The sequence below is a fragment of the Zingiber officinale genome, chromosome 9B, assembly GCF_018446385.1.
Source record: "Zingiber officinale cultivar Zhangliang chromosome 9B, Zo_v1.1, whole genome shotgun sequence".
NCBI lineage: Eukaryota > Viridiplantae > Streptophyta > Magnoliopsida > Zingiberales > Zingiberaceae > Zingiber > Zingiber officinale.
In genome coordinates this window covers 27,500,573-27,528,457 of record NC_056003.1, presented here as the reverse complement: position 1 = coordinate 27,528,457, position 27,885 = coordinate 27,500,573, and the positions used below count along the sequence as shown (strand labels likewise).

The window sequence follows — 27,885 nt, the reverse complement described above, 5'->3', positions numbered from 1 at the left end:
TAACGTATATCTAAACAGATTTCATGCAATTTATAATGCAAATTGGCATAATTCAGAATATAGTATTTGATGCATCAATTGTCTATCAAACTTATCATTGAACATTTTATGTTAACATGACATAATTCTCTTTTTTATTATTATTTTTCTAAAGCCATTTAAATATGCAACTGGAAGTTTCCCTAAATTTTTACTACCCAGCAATAATAATAGGGAAAAAAATCAAATATTTCAGCCATCCATAAGCAGCGTAATTTTTATTTAGATATTTTCTACTTCATTAATCACTTTGAAGACTGATCCCGTCCAGAGGCTGAGTCGGACGGAAGCTGGTCCAGGTATCCCGATGGTTGACGGAAGGTCGTAGAAGATGACGCGGCTCCCACGGGTGGCTGACGCTGCTGCAGGACCCTGCACACACTCAGACAATCTTCCTCCTCACGTTAGAGACCGAAACCCAGGGAAAAAGTCCCCGGATCAGGCCCTCCGACGCTCAAGTCAGGTCCCTTTTCCCCAGAAAGAACAGAAAGAAGAAGAAGAAAAACAGTTGAGAAGAAAAAAAGTGACGAGAGAGTGTGTGCGCGTACATGCGTACGAGGGATCTCTCCCCTTTTCTGCGTCCTTCCCCTAGAACCTGCCATCTTGTCAGAAAAAACGTTAGACGCTGGGCTTTGTCGCCTAGTTCCGGACACCTGTCGTACTGCCATTTATTGTGCAAGCATCTTTCCGTTTTGGAACCTCCGCCTTCGTACATGGATTTTGTCTTGTAGTGGGAGACAGTTGGCAGGCTACTACTGGTTATGAGGGCATCTTTTCGTTTTAGGAATCTCTGCTTTCGCCCGCAGTGTTGATATGTAATGACTCTCCTCGGCGGACCGTTGAGATTCTCCGCACCCGTGCTACTTAGCTCTTCCGATCCATTGTGTCCTGCGTCGGCCTGCACCCGTGGTTCGTATTTCCGGGCCTCCAACTCGTAGACCTGCAGACCTAGCTGTCTAGACACAGCTACGCTGATCTTCAACCTGCATCCTGCGCTCTGTATTTCCCGGCCCTCAACCGCAGGTCTGTAGCTCGGGCTGCTTCTGATCAGCTCTGTCGCTTCCGACCCATTGACCTATACTTCCATTTCTTTGAATCGCAGGCCTATAGATCGGACTTCCCCTAAATAGCCCTGTCGATGCCGACTTGTATCCTGCGCTTTGTACTTCATGGCCCTCAACCGCAGGTCTGTAGCTTGGGCTGCTTCTGATCAGCTCTGCCGCTTCCGACCCATTGGCCTATACTTCCAGTTCTTTGAATCACAGGCCTATAGATTGGACTTCTCCTAAACAGCCATGCCGATGCCGACTTGTATCCTCCGCTTTGTACTTCATGGCCCTCAACCGCAGGTCTGTAGCTTGGGCTGCTTCTGATCAGCTCTGCCGCTTCCGACCCATTGGCCTATACTTCCAGTTCTTTAAATCACAGGCCGGTAGATCGGCCTCCCTCTGGGTAGCCCTGCCGATGTCGACCCGTGACTTGTACCTCCAGTCCTTTTGAATCAAGGGCTTGTAGATCGGACTCCCTCGGGACAGCCCTGCCGATGCCGACCCGTGACTTGTGTTCCGCTTGACGTCTTTCCTCGTCTTCCAACTGCTTCGCCCCTTTGATCGGCCAGCCCGCCTGCCCTCTGACTATCACACCTGCTTGCCTTTAACCGCCCCGTCAGCCTGTCCATTGACTGCCGCATCACCTTGACTATTGACCACCACGTCCTCTTGACTTTTGACCGCCATATAGCCTTGGCTTTTCTAACCCTTTCCTCATGGGCCCCTCCATTACCAACCGTATCACAAGCCTCCCTCACAAGTCTAGTCGAAGGAGGACGACAGTCTGACTGACTAGACCTTCGCACCTCTCTACGATCTCAGCATAACTCTGAGACTTCAGCATATCTCTGTGCTTCTGCCTCAGCACATCTCTGTGACCTCAGCATATCTCTGCGCGCTCTGCTTCCTGCGTCACGCACCCACTTTTGTGTCGCGTCGCCTAGGCTTCCACATCAACCTTGGTGTCGTGTCGCCTGGGATACCATGCCTCCTTAATTGCATCGGCAGTCGGCTGGGGCGCCGTCCCCACGCAATTGCTTTGACTTGGCCACCCTCCTTCTTTATAAAGAGCCTCGCGATCACTTCTTTAATCTATCCTCCCTCATTCCTGCTTGCCTACTTTCTCTTGTTAATCCACGTTCTGCCAGCTTCCTCCCCTCGAGATGCATTCTCCTTCTTCTGACGAAGTCGATCAACCGTCCTCCCAAAGGCTGGTAAATCAACTCACCTCGCTACTTGTCGCGAGAGAACGCGAACTGGAGCGCGTGTCCCAGGATCGGGATCGCCAGATGGCTGCCCTGCGTTCCATGGAAGATCTGTACCGTCTGGCGAAGCACTGCGTACATGCGGAGAAGACGAGGAAAGAGGAATGCCAGGCTAGCCTGCAGCACCAACTTAGCCTCCAGGAACGTTTGCAGCGGGAGCATGAGGCGGAGTTATCTCTCCTCCGTGCGTGTCTCGACGATAAGCAACATACGATCGCTCAGCAGCAAACAGTCATCGACTCCTTACACTCGCAGCTGGTGCGAGCCTTGAATGCCCCCGAGGCTCCTGAATCCCCAGACATTTCTTCACACGGCAGCGCTCATTCTCCATGACCCATCCTTTCCCCGAGTTAAAGCCGGTCTGGGGGATAGTTGTCTCAGTGGCTCCTTTGTCATAAGGCGTTCTTGCTTGTGGCCTTGGCTGTATCACCGTCTTATTGGATTGTGCTGTTATGCTTGTATCTTTGTCTCCTTTCGGCATAGTCTTTCCTGCTCAATTTTCATCTAGCAAGTATTTTTTAGAAACTGGCCCGTGTGTAAGAGCTAAGAATCGCTTCTTGATTCCTTTTCATGTATGAATTTTGGATAATAAAACCGACATAGTACTTAAGGCTTAAAACTGTAATGAATGCGCAAAACCTGATTTCGTAGTTAATACTGACGCTCTAGGAGTAGGGTAGATGACGTTCCACATCCTTTGCCCTGCGTATTTGCTGCATATTTGAAATTTGCGTAAAGTAAAGCCAGATGTAGCTGACCTGATTATGGAAAACGCTCCGCTCAAGGTGAGGCACATCCCTCAGAAAGGTAGTCAGGTATAGGCACCGAGCTCGCTTATGATTTTCGCAGAGGAGTTGATTTTTGATCCCCGCGTAGGGGCCGACCTGAAAGGTCGTTGGGCGTGAGGGCAGGGCTCACTTTCGATTCTCGCATGGGAGCCGACCTGAAAGGTCGTTGGGCGTGAGAGCAGAGCTCACTTATAACTCGCACTGAGGCGAGAGTCTGGGGCGTGAGAACAGGGCTCACTTATATTTCTCGCATGGGAGCCGACCTGAAAGGTCGTTGGGCGTGAGAGCAGAGCTCACTTATAACTCGCACTAAGGCGAGAGTCTGGGATTACCGACCTGAAAGGTCGTTGAGCGTGAGCGCAGAGCTCACTTTTAATTCTTGCATGGGAGCCGACCTGAAAGGTCGTTGAGCGTGAGAGCAGAGCTCACTTATAACTCGCACTGAGGCGAGAGTCTGGAACACCGACCGGGAAGTCATTGGGCGTGAGAGCAAAGCTCATTTATAATTTGCACTGGGGCGAGAGTCTGGAACACCGACCAGGAATGTCGTTGGGCGTGAGAGCATTGCTCACTTATATATCGCGCTGGGGCAAGAGTCTGGAACACCGACCGGGAAGGTCGTTGGGCGTGAGAGCATAGCTCACTTATAACTCGCCTTGAGGCAAGAGTCTGGGACATCGACCTGGAAGGTCGTTGGGCGTGAGAGCAGAGCTCACTTATAACTCGCGCTGGGCCGAGAGTCTGGAACACCGACTGGGAAGGTCGTTGGGCGTGAGAGCATAGCTCACTTATAACTCGGCTTGAGGCGAGAGTCTGGGACATCAACCGGGAAGGTCGTTAGTCGTGAGAGCATAGCTCACTTATAACTTGCGCTGAGACGAGAGTCTGGGACACCGACCGGAAGGTCGACCGAGGGCACGAGAGTCTGGAAAGGTCGTTGGGCGTGAGCGCAGAGCTCACTTTTAATTCTCGCATGGGAGCCGACCGAAAACGTTGCGAGAGCAAAGCTCACTTATAACTCGCACTGAGGCGAGAGTCTGGGGCTACCGACCTGAAAGGTCGTTGGGCGTGAGCGCAGAGCTCACTTTTAATTCTCGCATGGGAGCCGACCTGAAAGGTCGTTGGGCGTGAGAGCAGAGCTCACTTATAACTCGCACTGAGGCGAGAGTCTGGGGCTACTCCGGTCCGAGACCGGTGGCGATGGCGCTGGTCCGAGACCAGTAAGGATACTCCGGTCCAAGACCGGTGGCGATGGCGCTGGTCCGAGACCAGTAAGGATACTCCGGTCCGAGACCGGCGGCGATGGCGCTGGTCCGAGACCAGTAAGAATACTAGTAAGAATACTCCGGTCCGAGACCGGTAGCGATGGCGCTGGTCCGAGACCGGTGGCGATGGCGCTGGTCCGAGACCAGTAAGAACTCCAAACAGCGCAGGTCTAGATGTACTGCCTTCATCCGTCCCGCCTGCGCCGCTCCTCTTGCTTTAGTTAATCTGGTAGCTATTGCTAGCTTTGGCCTTACTCATTTGCGTCGCGTCTCTTCCTGCAATTGCATCACGCATGGTATAGAATTAAGAATAAGAGAGGGAGCGCAAAAACCTTACTCCACCCTTGGGCCACAACGCCCTTGCATCTTATGATGACTCCGCAGTTCTCATGACGCTCCTGGTCAATTGCTCAGATCAGGGCTACCTATGCAGAGCTGCTTGCTCGATCGAGGAACATCCCCACAGACCTGCTTGCTACTTTTCTGGTCTGGCAATCGCTTCCACTGCTCCGTCTTACCTGCGACCCTTTTGAATTCCTTGGCTTCTACAGCTTCATGAGACTTCCCGCCTAGCCTCGAGCTCTTCACGAAGAATGCTTCTTTTTTGAGGCCACACCCCTTCATGATTACCTTGCCTTGTCGATCTTTAATGCGTTTCTTCTCGCGATGACACCTGTCCGGCGCCTTTACTGCGCACGCCTCCTGACGCCAGCATCTGACCCCCTCTTGCACCCTTCGGCGCTTGTTTCTCATCCGACGGCGTTGAGGCACGTTACCCCGAAAAAATATTCGGCTCAACTCTCGATGTTTCCTAAGAATGAACGGGCTTTATAAACCCTAAAGGCAGTCCGCTTTCCTTACCCCGATGCTTCGCCTTCCTCCTCCCTTCGTTTGCGGCCATTTCTAGCAGTGCAGCTCCTCGTCTTCCTGCTTGCGCCTGACCTGTGACCCTTCTTCTCTTCATCCCCCTCGCCTGCTTGCTCTTCACAGCCATGGATGGTAAGGACCCCCTCTGGTATTCACATTACATCTCTGATTTAGACCACCACGACCTGTCTGCACTGCAATCCAACCTGGGGGTAGGCCCGGTATATGAGTTTCGCCTTCCTTCGACAGATGAACATCCTTCCTCCCCCCCCGAAGGGTTTATTACTGTCTTTAAGGATCAAGTCTTAGGTGGTCTTCGCTTTCCTTTGCATCCTTTCTTCTCTGAGCTGAGTCAGTATTGCAATATTAGTATCTCTCAGTTTGCCCCCAACGTATTCCGAGCGATCTGCGGAACCATCATCTTGTGCCGCATTTATCAAATTCCCTTGACCGCCAGACTATTCCATCACTTCTATTCCTTCCGGCGAGCCGAGGCGGGGGTATTCAACGTCTAGGCCAAGCCGGGCCAGAAGCTCTTCGATGACCTACCCTCTTCCAATAAAGGCTGGAGATCTCGCTTTTTCTTCCTCAAACCCCCTGCCCCCTTAACAGGGCCTTCTCAATGGCGTTCTTTCTCCGCTTCGGACCTCCCTTCGCATGTTCACGAACCTGCCTGCTCCGCAGCTGCGGTTAAGCTAAGTGGTGTTGTTGTTCGCCTGTCTGTGCCGATGCTGGAAGGCATTCTGCACGCTTTTGGTCTTAGTCCTGTCTCCGCAGAAATCGGAGCTCCTTTTGGTAAGACGTTACTTTTTATATGCCACTCTTCGCTAACTGAGGTGCCTTTTTCCCATTATTCTTGTAGTGGCCGCCCTACTCCGCTCTTTTGCCAGCCAAGAGACGCCCGCGGTGGCCGTTCTGCAAGCTCTGAACAAAGAGCTGACGCAAGGCCTACCTTCCGATCCCGCCGTTGTCGCCGGTTCGCAGCTTTCGGAGACCCAGTCTTCTGATACGGAGGAGGCCCCGATGCTGGTTGAACCACCTCCGCTTAACCCTGCGGACTCAGCCCTACCTCGCATCTCTGACCAGTTTACAACTGAGCCATCACCTGCAGGACAAGTGCCTCTTCTCCCTCCAACTATGAAGCTGCGCCTGGCACGTAAAGGCAAAAGAACGGCCCTAGTCACTGCCACATCTCCTCCACCTCCTCGCCGCCAGCGTGTAGTGAGTTTTTCTTCCCCCACCCGGTCCTCGGATACGAGCTCAGTCCAAGAGGCAAGCTTGGTCCAGGAGAAGTCCTCTGATCCGGAGGTGGCAGACCCACCGTTGGACCTAACTGCTTCTGCGCCAATCCAGAGTATGTTCCCTGCCCCGCCTTCATCCTCTGGCGACCAGCCCTCGGACTCACTGACTCCCTCCGCCTCTCCTCTTTTCATTCCTGTGAGTTCGGCCATGCCGACTTTGAGCTCGGTCATGCCGACTTTGAACCCGCCACCTGCAGACCCAGCCTTTGAAGCGTTCTGGAGGCTCCCTTCGGAGACCGATCCGGCCTACACGCCTGCTGCTGATTCGTCGCCTATCTTCGGTAGGGTCGACTTCTTTGGGGACCTGGCCATCTCCTGGCAAACAGCCAGCCAGCAGTTCTGGGAGAGCGGTTCTCCTTTGGGGGAATTCGATCAAATTGCTCGTTCCCTGGTCGCGGTAAGCCCTTTCTCTTCTTTTTCCTTGTATCCGTGTATTTCTGTACCCCCCCTTCTCTTCTTCCGGCCACTTGCAGACCTGCTCCGCGAGTCTGAGCGCCGTGCAGCGAGAAACCGAGCTTCAGCGAGAGAACGCGGTGCTCAAGGCACGTCTTCAGGAACTTGAGCACCCTGCGGCTTCCTCCGCTCCTCCTGAGCCTTCTCTGGGAATCTTGGATGCCTATTTGCGTGCCGTTGGGGAGTCGGCGGCCTCTGCTCGGACCATTTCCCATGCTGCCTTTGATAAACTTCAACAGTTGGAGGCGGCTTTGGAGACAAGTGAGTCTTCCCTGGCTTCTGAAGTGGATCGTCGTCAAGCGACAGTTTCTGAGCTGAAAGCCAAAGAGGCAGAGCTGCTCTCCCAATCAGAGGAGTTGACGCTTCTACGGCAAGGTCAGGAGCTCTTGCAGATGAGGCTGGCCGACGCCCAGGCCCTGGCTAGTGCTACCGCTGCCCGAGAAACAACCATGCAGACTCAGTGGGAAGCATGCCAAGCCACTCTCCAATCCTTGCAAGCGGATCTCTTGAAGGCCCAGGAAACAGTATCTCGAGGCCAGGGCGATTTAACCGTGGCGCGAGCCGAGGCTGTGGCGACCCAAAACAATTTGGAGGAATACCGGGCTGGCGAATCAGAGCGGCTGAAGGCCTACAAGATGGCCTACGTCCGTTCTTCTTTCTTCCTCCATAAGCTGGGACGCTGGATGATCTTGCTACTCTGCCATGGGGCCGCTGGTGGGGTCAGATAGGCCTTTGAGCAAGGTTTCCTACGCTCGGCACCTCCTGCCACCTTCCTGGACACAGCGCGCCTAACCAGAGAATTGCCGCAGGAAACCTTCCCCTCCTTCGAAGCGGATGAGGGACTCTTCCTCTTGGAGGCTCCTCCCCCTGTGGCCGATCCAGCTCCCGAGGGTATTTCCGCCCAGGTCCCTCCTGTTGCTGCATCTGAAGCGTCTGCTGATCCTGCGTCCGCCGACCTAGTGCCAGCCGACCCCGAGCTCCTTCCGTCGGCTTCTAGTCAACCTGCCCCCTCTTCTTCAGATGTCATGTAGTCGGGACCCTGTTGTAACGCTCACCTTTTATGTGTTGGTGTTGAACCTTCCGTGATTGTACTTATTCGCGTGGTCCTACTGCACCTTGGATGGCTGTACTTAGCTTGCTCTTGTTGGTTTTGCCTCTGCTACGTCGCTCTCTTCTCAATAGTCGCCTTTATACCGAGCCCGGCGAGGGTTAGTTTTCACTTCTTGTCTTTGACGCGTTTCTATGCAGTTTGCTGATCTGCTCCATCTTTCTCCCTGACGGCCGCTCCCGCCCCCACTTGTCCTTACGAGGCAATCTCTTGCTCGGCGGAAAGCTGGCTGAACTGAATGTGCCCCTTTCCCTCCTTTTTTCTCTTTCCTCTTTTTTCGTATCTCCTGAGGCAGCTCGTACTTCGAGCTTTTGTCTTCCCTATAATACCCCCTGGTTATATTCTCGAGACTCATCGTAGAGCACTCCTTGTCCATTTGCGCTTCTGTATCCACCATCCGCTGTTAACGTACGAGAATATCCTTCCTCCAGCATACCTATAAGTATCTCCTTGCTTTTTCCCATTCCTTATGGTTCGCTACCACCACGGAGCACCCAAGCGTCACTGCCGCCGACTGACTTTCTCCGAGATCACGCAGCGCTCCTTCCTTTTTCCCCAGGCCCTCCTTTTCGTTTGCTATTTCTACCTTCTGAGGTAATCTTCCTTACAATGGCTTCTCCTTCTTGGGTCTCCTTGTTGGCGGGACATTTCCCAGGCGCTTCAACTTTCGCTGAGTTAGATTGGGATGACCTACGGTATACTTACAAAATCCCTACTAGCTTTCGCCCCCATCATCCCTACTGGTGTGAACCTGTATTTCGACCCTCCGCCTGGTTCGTGTACTTTCTTTACTGAGCAATTTGTATCTGACCTTCGTCTGCCCCCTCATCCTTTCTTGTCTGGAGTGTGTCGCTACTTTAGGATTCCCTTAGGTCAGCTAACTCCCAATTCCATAAAGATTTTATGTGGCTTTGTAATACTCTGCGAAGTTTGTGAGGTTTCCTGGTCAGCCCCCCTTTTTCATTACTTCTTCGCTCTCGTTCGGCGCGCCGATAGTCTCTTTGATCTCCAAGCTCGCAGCCAGACTGCTTTCTTTTCTCCTCTTCCTCCTCCCAGTGCTAACTGGAAGAAAAAGTTCTTTTTTCTCCGGTTTCCGGAGGAAACAGACTGGCCCATGCATTGGCAACCTGAACTGCCTATGACTCCAGCGCTGGACGAATTCCACATGGACCTCTCTTATGCCACGGCTGCTGCTCAAATGGAGGATTGGCGCTTGAATCTGATGAGACTTCTATCTGAAGATCTATTTTCTTTCTTCAGGCTAAGTCGCTGTACCTCTGACACACCGTGCTCCTTAGGTAAGTTCGTGTTGAATGCCTCCTTTTCGATCACTTTCCCTGTGAGAGTGACTTCTCGTGTTGGTGCCTTCAGCTGAAGTTTTGCATCATGCGTCGGAGGTTCTGCCTCTGCCCCTCGATGACCTGGAGATAATGCGGCGCGGTCGGGTAATCTTGGACAGGAGGCTACTCCCTCACCTTGGGTCTGCCTCAGTCGGGGCAGCGACTCAGCCTGCTCCCAGCCCTGCCTCACACGCCGCTTCTCCTTCCCCTGCCGCCTCGAGCCGAGGTCGGGGTCGGGGCCAAGCTACTCGCCCGGCCAGAAGCGCCTTCCGAGGAGCCTCGCGGGCATCCGGACGCGGTCGCGCAGCTCTTCATCGCGCAGGTCCGAGCTCATCCGGCCGGGGCGCCACAGACAGGGGTGCGGCGACCTCTTCACAGGGTCAGCCTCGCTCTGATGATTCTGACTCTGATAACCAGCCCCTGCTTCACAGGCGGCGCCGAAGACCAGGTCTGACTTCATTAACGCTTGGTTCTGTTTTTTCATATGACCATACTGCCCCCTTGCTGCTGTCATGACTGGCTCTGACATTACTTCCCTCTTTACTTCTGTTTCCCTTATCTGGCAACCTCTCCTAACCCCTACAGGGGGTGACCAGCTGCGTTCCGCTCTGCTCCTACTGCTGCAGAGGGAGACAGCCCCGGCGATCATCAAAACCAGGTGCCCACTGAGCCCGTTCCCGAGCCACCTCCGGCCCCTCCTGGTGCTGACGCCGGCCCTTCTCAACCTTCCTTCTCCGCCCGCCACCGTTACAGGACCACCATCCCCTCTGAAGCTGCTCTGGCTCGGCGGTCTGACGCCCCTACGAGTCTTCTGATGATGAAAGGCTGCCTCGGCAGTTTGTGGGCGGAGAGCATGGATCAAATGGGTAACGCGCCGCCATTAGTCCAGATGGATAGGTTCTCGAAGTCCTGGGCTAAAGTAAGTACTCTTCTCCTTACACTGGATAGTAGTTGACCTTAACTGAGGGTTATATCTTTCCTCCAGACTCATGCAGAATCCTTAGTGCTGAACCAATCTTTTCACACCCTTCATCATGAAAGCAAGGAACTCCAGGAGAGAGTCTCCGAATTAGAGTTGCAATTGAACGATCCCACCCAAGCCAGTTATGCTTTGCGAGCGGAGATCCGGGCCCTAACCAATCAGACCGACCGACAGAAACGGTCCCTGATACAGGTGAAGGATGAGCTCCGAGCTATGAGGGAGGAGAGGGCTGCATCTGAGGCAGGGTATCAGCAGCAACTTGCCCACCAAGCTCAGGTGATACAGTCCAGAGATACCCTTCTGCAAGAGAGGAGCGAGAAATTGGAAGTTCAGGCAGCTCAACTGGAAACTCAAGCAGCAGAATTAAGGGCGCTGAAAGCAGAGCTGTCACAGTCCCGGGCAGCATTAACTGGGGTATCCACCGCCTTAACCGTCTATCAAGAAGGAATGGAGGCTCGTTGCCTGCGAAGCCGAATGTCGTATCTGACTTCTCCCGAATTTCTATCCCAGGCTGGGGCACGCTTTGCTGCGACCGTACCACACACGGCGGCTGGAGTTATCAGGCAACTGCATGCACAGGGCTTCTTGAGCTCTGTCCCCCCAGCAGACTTTTTGGATCACGATCAAATCATTCAGGGCTTTCCGGACGAGATTTTTGCTCATTTCAAATGATCTGTACTAGCCACTTTAAATTGAGAAATTTTTACACGTACACATGCCTCTTCGAATTTTTGATTGACTATCCCACCGTCTCCGGAACCCTCGGCCGACTTGGCTCATACCCATAGGGTCGGCACCCCTCACACTCGATAGGGCCGTAGGTAGTTAGCACTCCAAGGTCGGTCTAGATTCCTTCCTTGAGCATCCTGCAAATAATAGGCCCCTGATGCCAGCTTCTTGATGACTTTGTACAGTCCGTCCCATTGTGACGCCAGCTTTGTCACTTCCCCTAAGGGCTTCACCTGCTTCCAGACTAGGTCTCCTTCTCCGAAGAAACGAGGGATCACCCTTCTGTTATAATTCTGTCTCATCATTTGTCTATATGCTTCCAGCCGGGCAACTGTTTGTTCCCGGATTTCACTGATGAAATCTAGCTCAGCCAGTCGTCGCTCTGCATTCCCTTCGTCATACATCGTTCTTCTCACGGACGGTATCCTGACCTCCAGGGGCATCACTGCTTCATTACCGTATACTAAATGGAAAGGTGTCAGACCTGTACTTTCCCGGGGTGTTGTACGATAGGCCCATAAAATGCTTGGCAGCTCATCCACCCAACTGCCTCCCGTATGATCCAGCTTGACTTTGAGCCCCCGCATTATTTCTCGGTTGACTACCTCTGTCTGACCATTGCTTTGCGGATGCGCCACCGAAGTGAAGGCCTGAGTTATGCCGAACCCCTTGCACCAATTTTGTATCTTGCGCCCTTGAAATTGCCTACCATTGTCTGACACCAATTTGTGAGGCAAGCCGAATCTGCAAAAGATATTTTTCCATAAGAACTGGATCACCGCATCTTCGGTGATTCTGGCCAGAGCTTCCGCTTCCACCCACTTAGAGAAGTAATCTACTGCCACCAGCAAGAAACGTCTTTGTCCCGTAGCCATCGGGAACGGTCCTACGATGTCCATACCCCACTAGTCAAATGGACAAGACACTGTAGAAGTTCTCAGCAGCTCTGTAGGTCGGTGTGTTAGGTTCTGGTACCTTTGGCACGACAAACAAGTATTCACCAGCTTCTGTGAATCCCTCTGCAAGGTAGGCCAGAAATACCCAGCCAATAGTACTTTCTGAGCTAGCGTTCTCCCACCTGCATGATTGCCACAGCACCCCAAGTGTACCTCCCGCAAGGCCTGGTCGGCGTCTTCCATGTTCAGGCACTTGAGCAGAGGTCTAGAGAAAGACCTTTTATACAGTTGTTCTCCAATCATAATATAAGAATGGGCCTGTCTCCTGAGCATACGTGCCTCTTCTAGGTCGGCGGGTACAATTCCATGCTGGAGGAAACTTATTATGGGCGCCCTCCAATCAATTACTCCTCCCAGATTATTTTACAGATCAATCTGAGCTATAAGGAAGGTTTGCGCTATAGATCTATCCAGTACCCAAGTAGTCAGGGAGCTGGCCATTTTAGCTAGCTCATCCGCTCTTTCGTTTTCAGCCCTGGGAATCTTGGTGACTGTGACCTCTTTAAAATCTTTCCTCATCTTCTCATAGGCCTCCTTGTAAACTTGCATCTTTTCATTGTTTGCTTCGAAATGTCCGGTCACCTGCTGAGTTACTAACTGCGAAGCTGAGTATACTACGACTCGGTTTGCCCCCACATGCCGAGCTGCCTGTAAACCTGCCAATAGGGCTTCATACTCCGCCTCATTGTTGGTAGCTCTGAAATTTAGCCGCACAGCCAGCTGCATAATGTCTCCCTGCGAAGAATTAGAAGTGCGCCTACACCACTTCCACGATGGGTAGCCGACCCGTCTACATAAACCTTCCAAACCTCCTCCAAACCCGCTTGATAAACCTCTGTCAGGAAATCCGCCAGAGCCTGCGCCTTGATCGTGGTCCGGGGTTGATATTGTATATCATATTCCCCTAGCTCGGTTGCCCATTTGATAAGCCAACCCGCTACTTCCACCTTGGTGAGAGCTCGGCCCATAGTACTGTTTGTCAGGACGGTGATGGGATGCGCCAGAAAATACGGTCGGAGGTGCCGAGCCATTAGAACAAGTCCGTAAACCAACTTTTCTAGGGCCGTATACCGAGACTCAGCCCCCTTCAATAGATGACTGAAAAAATACACTGGCCGTTGTACATTGTCCTGCTCCTTAACCAGCACAGCCCCCACGGCCTCAGGGGTAGCTGACAAGTAGACCCAAGGAGGCTCTCCCACAACAGGCTTGAATAGCGACGGTAGGGATTCCAGGTATTGCTTTAGCTCCTCCAAGGCCTGTGTGCACTCCTCCGTCCACTGAAACTTGACTGCCTTCCTGAGCACTTTGAAGAAGGGCGCGGCTCGATCTGCAGATCTGGAGATAAATCGGGATAGTGCTGTTATCCGACCGACCAGCTTCTCTGTTTCCTTCAGATTCTGAGGGATCTGCATGTCACGAAGTGCTTGAACCTTCTCAGGATTGGCTTTTATCCCTCGTTCAGTCACCAGGTAGCCCAGAAACTTCCCTCCTCTGGCCCCGAACAGACATTTCAGGGGATTCAGTTTTACCCCATATTGCCTCAGAGTCCCACAGGTTTCTTCTACATCTTTTATCAGACTAAACGCCAGGGGGGACTTGATCAGGATGTCATCAACATAGACTTCTACGTTCCGCCCGATCTGACTCCGAAAAACCTTATCCATCATCCTTTGGTAGGTAGCTCCAGCGTTCCTGAGCCCAAATGGCATGACAGTATAGCAGAAAGTACCATCAGCTGTTATGAAACTAACCTTCTCCTGATCCTCCTTAGCCAGGGGTATCTGATGGTATCCTTGATAAGCGTCCATCATGCATATCCTTTCACAGCCAGCAGTTGAATCCACCACCTGATCGATCCGCGGGAGTGGGTAACAATCCTTGGGGGTGGCTTTGTTGAGGTCGCGAAAGTCTATGCACACCCTCCACTTGTTGTTGGGCTTCTTCACCAATACGACGTTGGAAAGCCAGGACGGGAATTGTACCTCTCGAACATGTCCTGCCTTCCTGAGCTGATCCACTTCAGCCCGGATAACCTTATTTTGGTCGGCGGAGAAGTTTCTCTTTTTCTGCTTGACTGGCTTGGCCTCGGGTATGGTATGCAGCTTGTGCTCAGCTACTTCTGGTTTGACCCCGGGCAGTTCTTCCGGGGACCAAGCAAAGACGTCTCTGTTGCGGATCAGGTATTGTATCAGCTCCGACTTCAGCTCCGGCGACAGGTCACTAGCAATGCGTGTGATGCTCTAAGCTCTGTCAGGATACAACTGAATATCTTTGCAGGAGACAGGCTCCTCAGCAATGGGCAGAGGGTCCTCCTGGATGGCATGTACACCGCCATCCTGAGTCCGCCGGCTCTTGCGCGCCTCCACCCGGACCATATCTATGTAGCAGCTGCGAGACACCTTCTGCTCCCCCTTTACCTCTCCGACCTGCTCGCCAACCGGGAATTTGATCTTTTGATGATAGGTGGAGACAGCAGCTCGGAACTCATGCAGGGCTGGCCTTCTCAGGATGACGTTATAGGAGGAAGGTGAATCCACCACAATGAAGGTGCTCCTCCGGGTGCGCACCAATGGCTCCGTGCCCATGGAGATGGCCAGCTTGATCTGACCCATGGGTTTAACTTCGTTACCTGTGAACCCATACAAGGAAGTGGTTACAAGTTGGAGCTCAGCGGCGTCGATCTGCATCTCCTCGAACGCAGCTTTGAATAAAATGTTGACCGAGCTCCCGGTATCCACAAAGACCCGAGCCACTCGGCTATTAGCAATAACGGCCCTGATTATGAGGGCATCATCGTGGGGGCAGCTCCAGACCCTCCAAATCTCATGGTCCGAAGCTAATGACAGGGCCAGATGCCTGCTCGCGACTGCATCCCACGGCTCCCACATACAACCGCCGAACGTGTGACTTGCGGGCTCGGCCTGAGTCCCCGTCAGTGGGCCCTCCTGAAATCATACCAATCTCTCGCACAGCAACGTTACCCCGGTTATCCAGTTCTCCGGCATCTCTTCGGTCTTCGCTGGGGCCAGCTTGGTTGGATGGGCCGGCTAGGTCGGGCCGGGCCTGCCGAGCACGCCCAGCTGCAGCCCGTTCTTCCTCCATTCTCTGTATTTGGGGCGCCAACGCCGGGGGAGGCAAGCCCTGCTCCGCAGCTCGCCTGGAGTCACGGGCGAATTGGAAGTAGTTACTGAGATCGTGCGTCCTGGACCGATGATATGTGCAATATGGCGCTCCCCTTGGTCCAGGCCTGGGCGCGTTTACGGCGGCAACTCGCGGAGCTGGCCTGACTCCCTGAGCGGGCTGGGGGGCAGGCCTGGGTTGAACGCGCTGGAAGGGCTGGGCTGGCTGTGGTGCTCTTCTTTCAGGTCGGTTGCCTGGGGCCACCGTCTTTTCGGCTTTCCTCCTAGCGGCCTGCGCTTCTTCCACCTTGATGTAGCAAGAAGCTTTTTCCACCATGTCATCAAAACTCCGTGCGGGGTTTTTGATGAGGTCTCTGAAGAATTCCCCTTCTCGCAATCCGTGGGAGAAGGCACTCATCAATATTTCTGAGGTGGCGGAGGGGGCGTCGTTGGCCACCTGACTGAACCGGTTGATGTAGCTCCGCAAGGGCTCGGTTGAATCCTGCTTGAGAGCAAACAGGCAGTGGTCAGTTTTTTGATACTTACGACTACTGGCGAAACGGCGTAGGAAGGCCGTTTTGAAATCCATGAAGCAATTGATGGACTTCGGGGGCAATCCGTCGAACCACTTCTGGGCCGACCCAGACAGGGTGTGTAGGAATACTCGGCATTTGACAGCATCACTGTATTGGTACAAGATGACCGCGTTTTTGAACTTCCTCAGGTGCTCTTCCGGGTCCTTGCTCCCATCATATTCTCCGATGTTCGGGGCTCGATATCCCTTGGGCAGGCTTTCCCTCAGGATCTGAGCCGAGAAGGGTACTTTGTCATCCGAATCTTCAGGCAGATCTCTGGCAGGGATTATAGCTTTTCCCTTTCCTGAGTCCCGCGGCGGATGTAGAGAGCTCTCTGCCACTGACGCCGACGGCTCCTCTTTCTTTGGACTGTGCTCACGGGCTTCGGCTCGACGATAGTTGCGGCGAGGTTCCCGAAATGAAGCACGAGGGAGCTCTTCCTGCTACTTCCTCTTTGAGCCCCTGTCGGAGGCAGGAGCTGGCATTCTAGATGCTTCGGGCGCCAGGCGAGGTCGTGAAACCGTTCCTTGTTTTTCAGAGGCGGCCTGCTTCCTAACCTCCTTGAAGAGCTCGTACTCCCCCGCGGTCATGGTGACGTTAATCCTCCTGCTGGAACTTCGACCAGAGTCCTCCATCTTCACGCTCCGGATCAGGCTGTTGTGTTTCCCACAGACGGCGCCAAATTTGATCCCGTCCAGAGGCTGAGTCGGACGGAGGCTGGTCCAGGTGTCCCGATGGTTGACGGAAGGTCGTAGAAGATGACGCGGCTCCCACGGGTGGCTGACGCTGCTGCTGGACCCTGCACACACTCAGACAATCTTCCTCCTCACGTTAGAGACCGAAACCCAGGGAAAAAGTCCCCGGATCAGGCCCTCCGACGCTCAAGTCAGGTCCTTTTTCCCAAGAAAGAACAGAAAGAAGAAGAAGAAAAACAGTTGTGGAGAAAAAAAGTGACGAGAGAGTGTGTGAGCGTACCTGCGTACGAGGGATCTCTCCCCTTTTCTGCGTCCTTCCCCTAGAACCTGCCATCTTGTCAGAAAAAACGTTAGACGCTGGGCTTTGTCGCCTAGTTCCGGACACCTGTCGTACTGCCATTTGTTGTGCAAGCATCTTTCCGTTTTGGAACCTCCGCCTTCGTACATGAATTTTGTCTTGTAGTGGGGGACAGTTGGCAGGCTACTACTGGTTATGAGGGCATCTTTTCGTTTTAGGAATCTCCGCTTTCGCCCGCAGTGTTGATATGTAATGACTCTCCTCGGCGGACCGTTGAGATTCTCCGCACCCGTGCTACTTAGCTCTTCCGATCCATTGTGTCCTGCGTCGGCCTGCACCCGTGGTTCGTATTTCCGGGCCTCCAACTCGCAGACCTGCAGCCCTAGCTGTCTAGACACAGCTACGCTGATCTTCAACCTGCATCCTGCGCTCTGTATTTCCCGGCCCTCAACCACAGGTCTGTAGCTCGGGCTGCTTCTGATCAGCTCTGCCGCTTCCGACCCATTGGCCTATACTTCCAGTTCTTTGAATCGCAGGCCTATAGATCGGACTTCCCCTAAACAGCTCTGCCGATGCCGACTTGTATCCTGCGCTTTGTACTTCATGGCCCTCAACCGCAGGTCTGTATCTTGGGCTGCTTCTGATCAGCTCTGCCGCTTCCGACCCATTGGCCTATACTTCCAGTTCTTTGAATCGCAGGCCTATAGATCGGACTTCTCCTAAACAGCCCTGTCGATGCCGACTTGTATCCTGCGCTTTGTACTTCATGGCCCTCAACCGCAGGTCTGTAGCTTGGGCTGCTTCTGATCAGCTCTGCCGCTTCCGACCCATTGGTCTATACTTCCAGTTCTTTGAATCACAGGCCGGTAGATCGGCCTCCCTCTGGGCAGCCCTGCCGATGCCGACCCGTGACTTGTACCTCCAGTCCTTTTGAATCAAGGGCTTGTAGCTCGGACTCCCTCGGGACAGCCCTGCCGATGCCGACCCGTGACTTGTGTTCCGCTTGACGTCTTTCCTCGTCTTCCAACTGCTTCGCCCCTTTGATCGGTCAGCCCGCCTGCCCTCTGACTATCACACCTGCTTGCCTTTAACAGCCCCGTCAGCCTGTCCATTGACTGCCACATCACCTTGACTATTGACCACCACGTCCTCTTGACTTTTGACCGCCATATAGCCTTGACTTTTCTAACCCTTTCTTCATGGGCCCCTCCATTACCAACCGTATCAAAGACATTATTTTAAGTGTATGTTTAACATATGTGACAATATGCCTAGTATAGTAAGATTTGTTTAATAATTCAAAATGTGGAACATATGTTTATGTGAAAATTATTAAGTAAATGAAATGTGGGCATCATTGTTCTCATATTGAACAAAGAAATAAATAATTAAAATGTGACAAGTAGGCCGGTATGTCCATTTTATCTTGGAAACTTGAATACTTTTGCAACTTTTTTATTAATGGTTTGGCAATGCTTATTGTTCTAGCCTTTCATCTTTTGATTTCAATTTTGGAATAGTTGACCTAGGACAAGCCCTTTTTAATTCAATTTTTATAGTTCGATTGTGACAAATTAATAATGGTGACCCTAATAAAACATGAAGATTTTGGTTTTTCTCATTTTAATCAAACATTTTCTACGAACATCCAAGATTTTGTATCCATTAATAATTTTTTTACTTGTTAGCCACATGATTTCATCATCTCATCGAGAAAAAAAAATGACATACATAATCCAACAACCAATCTCCTCTCCCTTATTATCCTCCTCGTGATCCTTCTTCGATCTCCCACGAGTTGCCCACGCCTCTAACCGAACTTCCTTAGATACCAACACCATTTTCAATCCTTCGAAGTCCCTCCCTACGCTTCGAATTCCATCCAAACTCATGACCAAAATATTCTCTCAAAATAATGCATGATGATTCCATCCATCGAACTAAAACCTTAAACACTTTTGACTTCAAACACCAGCCTAGCGTTGAACCCGCTTAGCCAAAGTTGATCATGGAACCCTAGACGCCAAAACAATAGTAACAACGAAGCAAATCGAAGATTTTTTGATATGCACAAGGTCATATGTTTCTTCTAAAGTAGTATTTGTGACCCTATAGGGATCTGTTTAAGGACAAACACATGACTACAAAAGGGTAAAATGGCCAGTGTCACAATGGGCAAACATAGCAAGAATGGTTCAAAAATTTTCATAAAAAATACACCTTTGAAAGTTAATGGTGAAAGTTAATGGTGAGAACCCTCGATTGTGTAGTTTTTTTTAGAGAAAGGAACATCTCATCTTGTAAGAGAAGAAAAGAGAGAGATGAATAGAGTTAAAAGTCTATAGAAATTTCAAGGATGATTAGATGATTTTTTTATATATATTTTTAAAGTTGCACTAAGTATTTTAAGTTTGTACTCAAAGAATTCTAAAATAATATATGAAAATCTATTGAAATTTTGAATATCAAAAGATTTTCATAGAATTTTAAAAAGTCAAATTTGAATATCACATGACTTTTTAAAACTCTATAAAAATCTAATTTGGATACCACTAGATTTCTATGGAATTTATAAAAGTCTCGATTGAATACACCTATACTTTTAAAATCTAAACAATTAATGAGAGTAATTAAAAGTTTGAATACATCCCCATATGAATGCAACCCCCGAAGCTTCACCTCGACGTCTGAAGATGGAACTGATATGGATACAACTTATTTTGAATCTTTGGCAACAACATTATTGCTAGATCAATCACAATTCATGAATTTAAGTCAGAAAATGAGACAAATATGGAACTTATGGATGATTTTCTTTAGATGGAGAAATTAGCTTGTTTGACATCTCGGCCCGAGGACCTGAGGGCCACAACTAATTCCCACGAGTTTGATATAGTGGAAACTCAAAATGCGGATGTTGGTACATTAGATGTCCAGAAAGATAATGCCAAAACAGAACCATGCTGATGTCACGAAAAAGAGAAAATGGTCAGAATGAGCTTGGTTCTCCCTTGGTAAAGTTGCAGTAAAAAATTGTTCCTATTTTTGAGTCTCTGCCTCAAGACATTGACACTGCTAAAGGCCTTGATGATATAAGATACATTATACAGGACACAGAAAAAATTGCTTGGGCACTCTGTAAGCTGTGTCATCAAGGAAAGCAATATAGTAGATGCTTCTTGTGAAAAACAATTATGCAATACTGACATGGATGAGGTTATTAATATCCGTATTTATTCTGAAAAGGAGAACAATTCATTCCATGATGATAAACATTTCTTAAATCAGGAAGTTAAGAATGCAATGTCTGAGATTCAAAATTTTGCATTATGTCTTAAAGAGGCTGCAGAACCAGAGTCTGCAAAAACAAGGAGATACTTTTTACTGGACGGAAAGCCATGAAAATAATACCTCAGTCTGCAAAAGCTCTCGAGTTGGTTGGAGATGTTCAGAGATGTTCATGCTAGTAGTTCTAGTGGTACTAAGAAGGCACGACTTGAACCTGGCTTTCTAGGCGTTGCATTAGCGTTGGTAGAGTTGCATATTGTTGATGGACGTCATAAAGATGTCGTCTCCTACTTGAGGGATATGTTAAAAGAGGCTACTGAGTCCATTGAAAAGATATCACTTGAGCCAAACTGCAAGTCGTGGTGCACGTTGATCAATGGAGCAACGATACATGGTGATGTTGAGCTCGGGTGGCTTGTCTTTGAAAACCTGCCGGAGAGTGAGCTTGAGTGCACCATGATTTGTACTCCCAAGGTTGGGAGATGAGACAAAGTGAAGGAGACAGTGGAGAAGTGCATGAGTGCTGCGAAGATGGACAAGAATAGTATCCACAATGTCGTGATCACCGGTGGACCAACGAAGAATCCCAAAGTCAAACAGCTAACAATAGTAGATTTTATCAAGTTAATGTTAGATGTGGCTATCATCGTATATTATTCTAAATTCAAGAGTGAATTTTCTCCACCATAGGGAGCATGATCCAGAAATAAAACCTGGGAACGAGTGTATTCGTCTTTTGCCACAATGATATAGAAATAAAAGAGTAATTTTAGTATTTTTTTTATTATATTTGTTGGGTTCGATTTTGAGGGTATTTTAACCTTTTGCATATTTAGGGTTGTGGTATATATATTCATCATGTTTAGTTGTTTTGAGGGGAATTTTGTTTAATTCTATTTTGAGCCATTGTCTCTTCGAAACAAGGTATTTTTTCTATTGTCTAGTATTCTTTTTCGAATCAGCAGGTTGTAGAAGTATTAATTCCGATATTCATGTGTGAATCAACGGAGTCGATAGTGTCCATTGCGTCAGTTGGTATCAAATTTTGATATTATGTGCGAACTAACAAAGTCGATAGTATCTACTGCATCAGTTGGTATCAAATTCTGGTATTCATGTGTGAATCAACAGAGTCCATAGTATCAACTGTACCAAGAACACAGTTTAAATAGGCAAGCAAAATGAATTGAGCATGACTATAATAAGCTAGAAAGGTCGAGAAAAACTAAAAAATTTGAGCAAGAAGAGTCCGGCAGATCATATAGACTAAACAAGACAAGTGAACACGTAGATGACGGTGATAAGACTCCGACATAAGAAGATTCTGTGACATTATGAGTTCTAATGAAAACATCAGTAAATGAGCTATGCTCAGAGAGTGTTTGGTTGAGTGGATGAATGCAAGATAAGAGGGGAGTAGAGAAAAGAAAGACCAAGCTTTTCAAATGAAAAAGTAGTAATCACCAATGTTCTTTTTGTGTTCCCTCCCCATTCCACTTCCTGTCCCGTATTTAACTTAATCCATCCAAATAATCAGGCTGAAGGGCGCACCCCAAGATGGATAAACTAACCAAGCACATTTCTGTCAATTCCTAACATAAGCCAGTTTAACAAGTCAGAACTCAAGAACCAACAGTTTCTTGTAAAGCTAGCAGATGTTTACATATTAGAGCAAAGGTGTCTTTCAAAGTCTCCCATAAACTGATAAGAATTGGTTAGACTGTAAGCAAACAAAGTTAACTGTCATCGCAAAGAAAGGAAGCCAAATTGTCAGTTCTCGAGCATCCTGATGACCATAACTCTACTCTAATCGATCACATTGCAGAATAATCAAACATCCATCCAAAAAACGTTATACATTTGTAGAAATTCTCATTAATGAAATGCATAATTGCATTTGTTGTGTCTAATCCATGTCATTGAAATTACCATTGACTTAAGCTAGAATGATCGGTTCCACAAATAATTTTACAATGTGTAAAAATTGTTTTTGTTATTACATGTGAACTAATTAAATTGATATCTATGACATAAGTACCTCGGCAATACAAGGTGAGACTTTTGAGCAGATAAAATCAGGCTTAGTGATTACCTTCAGCAAGGTGGCACCTATGTAACTTGAATTCTGATAGTATATGTGTCGAAAAAGCAATTTCCATTCTGCTCCTGTATGTGGGTGGACCACAAACCTGCATATCACATTAATCAAAGGAGACACTCTGAGAATAGGGACGTAGTCCCTGTATAGGTGCAATATGAAATGACAATTGATAGTTTTATAGTTAAAAATATGTGCATAGACATGTACCACTCATAATTCACTGATCCAATTATTCCTTTTCAACTTGTTTCTCAATTAAATTTATTCCTAACTCCCTATTTCTGTTATCCTTTTTCATGAATCACCTTGTCGTCACTGAACACCAAGATCGCTCAATCCTCATTATCCTCCCCTACCTTTTCTTTCATCCTTGGCAGCAATACTCTTCCTTCGACAATTGGGTACACAACTTGCAATGACAGCAGAAAAATGCAGTGGAGAAATCTAGTTGGTTGTCTCTAGTATCCTCTATCCCAGTTGATGTCAGAACTGAACTAGATTCTCTCAGATATCCTCGTCTCTTAATAGTATATTAGAATTTTAGTCTCTCTTATGATATTAATTCATTAGTTCAAAGGTAGACAATAGAACCCTATTTCTATTGTTTTACTCCATATCAATGCATCAATTGCCATATCATCCTTCCAGCTCTCTCCCAAAATTAATTGATTATTTCAAGAGTAAATGATGGAATCCTATTCTATTGTTTCACTTTGCACCCACTCACAAATTACATATCACCCTCATAAATTTTAGAATCCTACGCTATCAATAGTTTTAAGGAGTTTTAGGAAGTTGTCATCAAGTACTCGCTAATTTCATCTTTTAAAGATCTTTATCTAGGAGATGTCAACTTCGGTTCAGCTGTCAATCTTTGGTGATCAATCCAAAGACTTGTGTCTTAAAGCCATTGACAAGTAAAGTGTTTTTGCCTACATCATCATCAAGCTAGCTAGTCAATTATATTTTGTGTTTCACAAGACCTGTTTCTAACTTATGAAGGAAGTTTGCATGGATAATATATATGCTAGCTTCCGAGAGTTTGAGTTATTAGGTTATCAAAGTTATTAATTTTTGTGTTGTGAGTTTAGTTCTGCATTAGGTACCGAAGTTATAGGACTTTATGTTGATTTCTTCATATATATATATCCTTTAATAACCCTCTCTCACAACAATATATTTCATCCCTTTCAACTTTTCAGGTCTCCTACTCCACTGGATTTTTTTATTCAGGTCCATCTCTGATCTCTATTCATACTGCCTCTCTTCTGCTCACATTTCACAGTTCTTGTTGCCAGGGGTCCAGATCTAATCCCAAAATTTCAGATTTATTGGACCTCATTTACCTGAACAATGTAATTAGACCCACCTTAATCACATTTAACTCATAAATAAACCTACAAAACAATACAAATTTACCACTAGGTTAATTGGATTAAATTTAAGGTGCCACACTATAGCTTTAGTTTGATGGACTCACCAAGGCTCCGTGTAACTCAATAAATAGATGAACCCTTAATCAGCAACGAGAGCCAATTTTTCAACGACCTTTTATTGGATTCTCTAGAACTATCGCCACATGGATAGTAGAAGTTTTTAAGTGCTAATTTGTCTTAACACCATGCATGAAGGACAAAACATTTAGCATCACATGTCTACAAAATGTAGGATAATAGTTCTATTGCAAGTGTTCATGTGGACAAATTAAACACTGTTCCTATATACATACACATACAAGCTTGTTAGCCTAAGAATCTATGGCACCAAAGGATGTGGTTGGAAAAGAAATATGCATAGCTCTATGTAATATCATTTTCTCAAAACCTTAAAACTTGAACTCAACTTTTTAAACTTCAAAATCTTTTAATACTGTTGGTAATTTTGAATGTACACTTCTTCAACCGTTCTATTATGCTCTTGATTTCTAAGATTTCATAATGTGGAGTAAGGAGTAACAACTTCTCTGACCATACCTCACAATCACAACATAGATCTTTCTAATTAACAGCTGTGAATCGTTTTTGATTCTTTCTTACAGGGAGACCACCATAAATAAGCAAAAAGAGTGTGATATCATCATGTGAAATGTAGGTCAAAGTGATATATTCACTAGTGCAAAGCCTAACTTCATATTACTCCTTAATGCACTTCTGCTAATGTTTCTCCCAACAGCAACATCCTAAATGTATAAATCTTTGTTTTGAAAAGACCAATTTCAGGAAAAAGATCTATGCTTTGCATCAATGTGGAGACCATAAAAAAGTTAAATGAGTGTAACATCATCATGGGAAATGTAGGTCAAAGTAATGTATTCTGCTAGTAAACGCCTAACTTCATGTTACTCCTTAATGCACATCTGCCTAATGTTTCTCCCAACAGCAACGTCCCCAAATGCATAAACCATTGTTTTGCAGAAGATGGAATTTCAGGTGCAAGATCTATGCATTTTGATTGTAGATCAAGGCATGAATGTGGAGACAATATCCAAATAATGCTTGAAAAACTTAAAACAGCAAAGGAAAACCAAATAATAACTCAAACTAAAGAAACATACGTTCAAATCAATGGGTTTCTGACAAAGGATCCCCATTACCACCAGATTCCCGAGTCTGCACTGATGAACTTCCTTCAACTTCAGGCTCCCCGTCCATAGCGCTCCCGATTGACGAAGTACCTTGATCAACTAGATTGAATTGAGGCAACTTGCGACGTTCATAATCAAGATCATCCGTGGGCAGTTCATATCGACAAACAGGGCATGAGTTGTGCAGCTCGAGCCATGGGAGGATGCATTCCTTGTGGTAGATGTGACGGCATGGCATCGTCTTTCCTATTACGCCAGTCTCGAAAGAGTCCAAGCAAACCGAGCACTGGGACTCGTCCGACCGCAACAATCCCTCCGTGATCTTGACGTCCTGAAGGGACTCCATGGAATACTTGGATGCTGGCGGTGTGCCGTACCGGTTGGGATCGTCCTCGGCCAATTGCTGGATCAGCTGCTCCAACCCCGGGCCAACGAAATAGTCGCCAATGTTGCCCACGAAGGTTCGCCCTTCGTGGGCACCGGGGAGTCCGAGGGAAAGGGTCTGAAGAAGGCCCCTGAGGACGGATACGGGGCTGTTCGGCGAACCTTCGACGTCGGCGGACGGATTCTCAACTGTGGGACTGGGACCAGCAGCGGCGAGGTCGATGAGGGCGGAGAGAAGCGACGGTATGGCGGAGAAGGCGTCCGAATCGTCGATGGAGAAGCGCAAGTCGGGATCGGGATCGGGATCGGGGCTAGGGTTAGGGTTAGAATCGGGGTAAGGGAGGTCGAACTCTTCGACGAAGTCGCCATGGCAATGGGCGCAGATGAGGCCGGTGCCATCGGCGGCGGTCGCGGTGAAGGTCCGGCTGCACTGGTGGCAGAAGTAGCGCTTCTCGGTAGCACTGCCGGCGGCTGCGGCGGAGGACATGGTCGTCGCGTAGCTGAACTACACGGCCAGCTTCCTCCCAAACGCAGTTTGAATCCCAACTCGACAGATCAAATCCGCTACCCGTTGCCGTGTCACGCACGCAACGCGCCGAACTGGCCCATGGCATTTGCGCGATCGGTTGGGCCGGACACCGTGGCCATGGCGTCCGTCGCCGAACCCTCGCAGCGCCGTGCCATCTTCAAAATAAAATTCTGGAGGAAAACACTCGAAGGGACCCACGCACCATGCTTTGATGCGACAAATTAATAATCGTATTATAGAATTAAGCGTAAAAATAAAAAAAATATTATATATATATATATATAAAATATTTTTTATAATATTTTAAATTTTAGAATTTTCATTAAATTAATTTTCATTTGAAGTTTGCACAGTTTAAAATTACAATTTTAAAAGAAGGTATAAAAATTAACAAATCTAAAATCATTTTTAAAAATATTTTATAAACGCTGTGAATACACACACGACACATTTATAGATATTAAAGTGAAAAATAAAATCAAAATATTATACATAAAATAATATTATAAACTAAACTTAAATGGATGATAATGGGGAGTGGGGACCCTCCGATCCGTGGACATAAAATAGGGTTTGACAGGGTAGGGCAAATTGCGAACCCTAACCCGCTTCCCTAACCCTGATGGAGTTTATTTGAATTAACTAGCTCAACCAAACCAAACCGCTAAACACGAAATGAAAGCCAAGCAAACAACACGCAACGTACGCAGGGAGGGTCTCACACCACACTCGGAAGAAGAACTAGACAGTTTTAATTAGGGCAATGCGAAGAAAACACAAAGCTGCAGGCTTTCACATGACACACCAAGCAAGTTACATTAATTAATTGTACAACATCTGAAAAATTAAATAGACACTTCAGTGACTTGGGCATACGCTTTCATGTCTCTACTACTGTCAGCAGCAGTACTGATCGAATAAACTGAAAAACAATCCACCACTTGCACTGGCAATCACACACAATAATCTTTCGAAGAGAAGGTGCCTTCAAAAAAACATGCATTTAATTCCCTGTCAGTCATTAAAATATGAACATATATATATATATATATATAGACACACGCATATGTGCATGCTTACCGCGAGGCATGGAGTTGATTATGGGCAGGTGTAGCCCGGAGGAATGGACTTGCCGCAGGTGTTTGCGAGGAATTGGAGAGCGACGGGGAGGACGATGTTCATGTTGAGCATTTTGGCCGTGATGGTGGTGCAGAGGCAGAGGGCGGCGTCGACGCCGGTGAGGCCGTCCAGAGGGGCGCAGCATTCCACGGCGGGATCTCCGATCTGGATCGTCTCGCCGAGTACGTCGAGGCAAACGCCCAGCTTCATCATGGGGCATGTGCTGCTTCCGGTGGTCGCTGGGGGCGACGGGCACCCGCCCTGCCTAGATGTCGGCGGCGAACCTCCGGTTACCGGGGGCACCGTGACGACGGGCGGCAGTCCTATGACGGGCGGCACTGTTACCGGGGGTACCCTGACGACGGGCGGCACTGTTACGGGGGGCACCGTGACTGGGGGATTGGGAACGGTGACCGGAGGCACGGTAACAGGCGGCGTTAGCACGGGTGGAACGGTGACCGGCGGCAGCGGCACAATAATAGGAGGCAAGTGGACAGGAGGCACGGTGACGGGAGTCCCGGGAGTCCTAGGTGTCCTAGGGGACGGGCAGGAGCCGCAGGCGATGTTCACAGGATCAGCAGAGCAAACGGCGAGAAACGCTACGAGCGCAAGAGCTGCGACCATGGCCATGGAGCTCATCGTAATTGGCTGCGGTTCTAGCAGAAGAGATGAGCTCGCTGCAAAGCTTGAAGTCGCCGGCTTGCTGTTCGCCGGAGAGCCCTTTTATAGGGAAGATACGGCGGAAGAATTAGGGCAGCTCACATGCATGAAAACTACATCAATACGAAAGATCTCCATTATGCACATTAGCCCCGGCCCACTTGAAAATTACATTATTGTCCATTTGTGCATGTTAGATTTATCATTTAACTTAGGCTTGTGATAAAGAAATTACTTTTCATTAATTAATATATAATAACTAACGGGAGAGAATTATTAAATTATAGGATCGTTATTAGATTAATTACCTCGACGATATCCACTATTTGTTAATAAAAAAATATAAATAAATCTTCGTATCAGTCATATTTATATTTAGGTCCATAAT

The 27,885-nt window shown here is 48.4% G+C and overlaps 2 protein-coding genes across 3 annotated transcripts; both read right to left on the bottom strand.

The window, feature by feature from the left end:
- Positions 1 to 21,562: 21,562 nt before the first annotated feature.
- LOC122024606 (E3 ubiquitin-protein ligase RING1-like) lies at positions 21,563 to 25,918 on the bottom strand. 2 transcript variants are annotated; one of them, XR_006123473.1, is made up of 3 exons: positions 24,776 to 25,918; positions 22,213 to 22,309; positions 21,563 to 21,712 (listed from the first exon to the last, which is right to left on the bottom strand). XR_006123473.1 is itself a non-coding variant. In XM_042583261.1 (2 exons), the coding sequence occupies exon 1, from the start codon at positions 25,674 to 25,676 to the stop codon at positions 24,783 to 24,785; it is 894 nt and encodes a 297-aa protein (XP_042439195.1). In that variant the 5' UTR covers positions 25,677 to 25,918; the 3' UTR covers positions 21,976 to 22,309; positions 24,776 to 24,782. The 2 variants fall into 2 exon arrangements, 1 of the variants encoding a protein (XP_042439195.1); XM_042583261.1 differs by lacking the exon at positions 21,563 to 21,712 and having other exon boundaries at positions 21,976 to 22,309.
- Positions 25,919 to 26,450: 532 nt separating this feature from the next.
- On the bottom strand, positions 26,451 to 27,562 carry LOC122022423 (36.4 kDa proline-rich protein-like). The gene is made up of 2 exons (XM_042580414.1): positions 26,799 to 27,562; positions 26,451 to 26,703 (listed from the first exon to the last, which is right to left on the bottom strand). The coding sequence occupies exon 1, from the start codon at positions 27,474 to 27,476 to the stop codon at positions 26,817 to 26,819; it is 660 nt and encodes a 219-aa protein (XP_042436348.1). The 5' UTR covers positions 27,477 to 27,562; the 3' UTR covers positions 26,451 to 26,703; positions 26,799 to 26,816.
- Between the last annotated feature and the right edge of the window lie 323 nt (positions 27,563 to 27,885).

Bases quoted from the DNA above. Each gene is read 5' to 3' on its own strand.
- LOC122024606 (XM_042583261.1), bottom strand. From the start codon at position 25,676: ATGTCCTCCGCCGCAGCCGCCGGCAGTGCTACCGAGAAGCGCTACTTC.
- LOC122022423 (XM_042580414.1), bottom strand. From the start codon at position 27,476: ATGAGCTCCATGGCCATGGTCGCAGCTCTTGCGCTCGTAGCGTTTCTC.